The sequence below is a fragment of the Mus caroli genome, chromosome 8 (assembly GCF_900094665.2).
Source record: "Mus caroli chromosome 8, CAROLI_EIJ_v1.1, whole genome shotgun sequence".
Lineage (NCBI taxonomy): Eukaryota > Metazoa > Chordata > Mammalia > Rodentia > Muridae > Mus > Mus caroli.
This window is the reverse complement of record NC_034577.1, coordinates 96831405-96835395: the sequence shown is the minus strand read 5'-3', so window position 1 is coordinate 96835395 and position 3991 is coordinate 96831405. Positions and strand designations below refer to the sequence as shown.

The 3991-nt window shown below is 54.7% G+C and overlaps 2 protein-coding genes across 3 annotated transcripts in view; one reads left to right on the top strand and one right to left on the bottom strand.

Annotated features, from left to right (window-relative positions):
- Nucleotides 1-737: 737 nt before the first annotated feature.
- C8H16orf86 (chromosome 8 C16orf86 homolog) lies at nt 738-2700 on the bottom strand. Of its 2 annotated transcripts, none has more exons than XM_021170123.1 (4): nt 2474-2700; nt 1974-2191; nt 1398-1582; nt 738-1321 (listed from the first exon to the last, which is right to left on the bottom strand). In XM_021170123.1, exons 1-4 carry the CDS (start codon nt 2555-2557, stop codon nt 885-887), a joined length of 924 nt encoding a protein of 307 aa, XP_021025782.1. In that variant the 5' UTR covers nt 2558-2700; the 3' UTR covers nt 738-884. The 2 variants fall into 2 exon arrangements, with proteins under 2 accessions (XP_021025782.1, XP_021025783.1); XM_021170124.2 differs by having other exon boundaries at nt 738-1294.
- An 86-nt stretch (nt 2701-2786) lies between these two features.
- Enkd1 (enkurin domain containing 1) overlaps nt 2787-3991 on the top strand; it is a 4544-nt gene continuing 3339 nt past the window's right edge. Inside the window, exons 1-3 of the mRNA XM_021170122.2 lie at nt 2787-2832; nt 3066-3165; nt 3246-3440. Of these exons, the coding sequence (XP_021025781.1) occupies nt 3081-3165; nt 3246-3440 (280 nt within the window). The 5' untranslated portion in view covers nt 2787-2832; nt 3066-3080. The remainder of the gene's footprint in view (nt 2833-3065; nt 3166-3245; nt 3441-3991) is intronic.

The window sequence follows — 3991 nt, the reverse complement described above, 5'->3', positions numbered from 1 at the left end:
TCAAGCAGGACAATTCAGGAGAAACTGAGAGAAGTTATAGCGTAGTTTAAAAAAAAAAACCCTTTCTCGAAAAACAAAAAAAAAAAAAAAAAAAAAGAAAGCTGAGCCACACCAAAGACTGTCAGGTCCAGGCCAGACACCGGGACAAAGCAGAATGCTGGCAAACTGCCTGGAAGAGGGTTAGACCAGGTGAGGTACCTGGGCAGGACACTCTGCTTTCCTGTTTCGCTACCTTCAGACTACACAGTGTGCTCTAGGTTCCCATCTTTGTCAGCTTTCACTCATGCTAGGATGAGCTTTGGAGATGCAACTGTCTTTGTGTGATTTATGCCCCCCCCAAGTCACCCCATTAAGTCGGGCGTGGTGGCGCACACCTTTAATCCCAGCATTTGGGAGGCAGAGGCAGGCAGATTCCTTAGTTCAAGGCCAGCCTGGTCTACAGAGTGAGTTCCAGGACAGCCAGGGCTACACAGAGAAACCCTGTCTCGAAAAAAGAAGAAAAAAGTCACCCCATTAAAACCCATTCTTTCACGGAGTCGGACTTTGGTGGTCTGTGTACTTTGGTCTGCCTTGGGCTCCCAATCTGGGGTGAATAGACATATTCTCTGACTCAAGTCTGGTAGTGCTCAGGAATCCGTCATTCAAGGTCCCCACTGATCCACATGACCAGCCACCCTCCTCCCAGCTCCCCAACCTCTTTCCCGATGCAGGCATCATATTTGAAGAATCACATTCTTAAAGGGGGGAAATGTTTATTTTTAGTGAGCACAAATTCTCAAGTGTAGACCAAGACTAAATTTCCTTCCTCCACCTGATGGCTTAGGCCGATGGACTTAGAGCCATGGTTTAGGCCTAGACCAGGGGCGTTCTCAATGGCTAGATGGTCACTTGTACTGAGGGGATAGAGGGGGCACAAGAGGGGCAGCACAGACACTCAACATCTTGTCGATATCCACTTGCGTCGTCTTATCCACCTCAGCCTTGAGGCTGCCACTCACCCTCAGACTAGACAGACCCCCAGGCTCCTCTCCAACCTCCTCTACCAGAGGAGGAAGATTATGGGTCAGTGGCACTAAAGGATTAGGGCAGGGTAAAGCGAGGCCTAAGCCCAGCTCACCTGCCACGGGCAGCAAGGTCTGCAGCTGCAGCTGTTCCACGCCCGGCTCCTCGGGAACCAGTGCTAACTCGGCCTCGGGCTCTACCTCCGGCTCCCTGTCCCCATCCTCTGCCTGATTCAGCTCTGGATTGCAGTAGTTGATGTATTGGTACAGTGGCCGCAGGCGCTGGGCTTTTCCTGCAAGAACCCAAGGCAGAGCAAAGGCTGGAACACCAGGCTGTGCCATGTCAGCCTCGGAAGACAAAGAAAACAAGAGAAGAGCCCAGGGACTGCCACTCACGCTCCAACCCCAAGGTCTCGGTGGCAGGTGCGGATGCGCTGGCCACAGCTGGCGGCACAGGAGCCCCGCCACTCTTGCGTTTCTTGGCTTTTTTGTGCTGTTTCGAGGACAGTGAGGATTCACTGTGGCTGCCTTCTGGCTCCTCCTTCTTCTGCAGCACCACCAGTGGCAGCTCAGCTTCTGCCCTAGGATGGACATGGGTGCTTGGCCCTGGGAGGGCTGGGGTACCCAAACCTGGGACAAGAGGCCTGAAAGAGGCAGGCTTCAGTCTTTGGTTCCTATATCTTGAGCCTAGGGCTTACCCCTGCCTGTCCACTAGAGCTAGTTAGCTGTCCATTTCTTAGTCAGTGAAGTTCCAAGCCAGAGGCTCGGCATTTATGGTAGCTCAGTCTCCTTGCAAGATCTAGAAGTCCCAAATCCATGCCAACCCCTCAGCCCCCAAGTTTTAGGGTTCTAGAGTTGGGAGTGAGGGGTATTGGTCAAAGACAAGAATCTCTGCCTTGAAGGAATGGGGATTTAGGAATCTCCAGGCATAAGACCCACTTTTCCAGCCCTTCCCTCCGAAAGCCCTCTCACTTTCTCTTGGGCCCATGAGCTGTTCTCACGATGGATGATGTAGGCTTGGGTCCTCTCTCCTCTTCTGCTTCCACCCCTGCACTGAGCCCTTCCTCTCCCACCTTTATTCCTTCCTCCTGGAGCTCTGGCTCTAAGCTGTGCCCCACGGGACACTTGTCTTCTCCTGGGCTCCTGCAGGTCTCATGTGCCGGCACCAGACACTCCTCTGTTCCTGGACACTAGAAGATACACCTAGGTCATTGGGAGCCGATGGCCAGGCAAAGTATTGTGGGGATCAGTTATTCAAAACCCAAAGCTGCTGCAATTGGAGTGCATCTCCCTTGGTTCAGGGGGGAAGGGGGTGTCTCCTAACTACATATTGGCCACAAAATATGAAGGTAACCAGCTTAGACCTCTCTACTTGCAGGGCTTGGCCTGGCAGTTAGAGGGTTGGGTCACCTAGAGTCCCACCTCTCCTGCCCTACCCCTTCTTCTCCTGAGCTTTGAAATGCCCAAGTCACCTCAAGGCTCTCTGCAACCTGGGCTAACCCTACTGCTGCCCCATTCTGGGTTTCTGGCTGCCTCTTGGCCCTTTCTGAGGCCATGGGCTATGAGGAATCAGTGCATCCCTCGACAGTTGCTCGGAGAAGACCGCAGGCCCAGGGCGGGGCTGGACTGGTACTCAGTGCTGGTAGGGGAGACAGGTTGAGAGGTAAGGCTCCTGTTGAGACCCGAGACTTAGAATCGCTCCTCATCTGGAACTACAAACCCCAGAAGGCTTTTCGCCTTAGTCATTTGACCCCTGACCTCAGGAAGCCATTTGTTGCCAAGCAACAGCAACTCCTACCGGCTTGCAACAGTTGGCGGTAAAACTGCTCCAGTGAGAGCCCACGCTGGGGCTTGGCGGGGGAGGGGCGGCGAACCCCTCAGGGCAGTGGGCTAGTCGCGGGGCGGTGGTACCGTCTGAGCCTAGAGACGGGCGGTCGTCGAGGGGTGGGGCTCGGTGATGGGGGCTACCGCAGGGATGCAGGGCTCGGGTGGAGGGTGGAAGCACCCGAAAGGGATTAGAGGGGAAAGTTGCGCAGCGCAACAGGCCCTGGTGCACTGTTGCAGGGCTGCGGTAGGATCATGTGTGAGGGCCCGTCCCGCATCTCTGGACCCATCCCCCCAGACCCCACTCTCTGCCCGGATTACTACCGGCGGCCGGCCTCGGGTGAGTTGCGGGGTGCCTCGGCGGGGCGAGTACCCCGCCCCACCCCTGAGCACGGCTTTCCACCGCGTCTTGCTCCTCAGCCCAAGGACGCCTGGAAGGAAACGCGTTGAAGCTGGACCTGCTGACTTCGGGTCGGGACCTGGACTCCAGTCCTCCTCGTGGCCCTCGCATCAGGCCTGAAGCCCGAGAGATCCTAGAGCGTGGCCAGCGAGGCGTGGGGGACGTGCTGCTGCAACTGGGGTGTATCTCCCTCGGTTCGGGGGTCTCTCCTAAGAGTAAGTCCTTGCAGACGGGGTATAGAGGCATTCGTAGGTCAAAAGCAGAGATTAAAATAGGGTGTTTCTTAATTGCCTTGAGCCCATGCAGTTAATGTTCTTTTCTGGGTCTTAGTTTCTCTAGCATAAAAGAAGGACAAAATACAATACATCCTGGCAGGATCAGAGTCTATCCTTCCGCAGAAAGCCCCAGCTTCAAGCTTTCACACCTTAATGGAACATTGTTTACTTAGTTCCTACTTTGTGCCAACCCCTATAGTTGTTAGGAAAACGGGGTTAAAAAGTATGGGAGTCATCCCAGGTCCCAGGGTGGGGTAGTATCCAAGGGAGGCTTCCCCTTCTCTGAGGAGAAGAGAAAGGGGTAATGGGGGGGGGGAGGGATTTGGCACGGGCAGGACTGGGAGGAGAGGGGCTACAATTGGGATGTGTGAATTTAAAAACAATTGAAAAAAAAAAAAAAAGTTCGCCGGGCGTGGNGGCGCATGCCTTTAATCCCAGCACTCGGGAGGCAGAGGCAGGTGGATTTCTGAGTTCGAGGCCAGCCTGGTCTA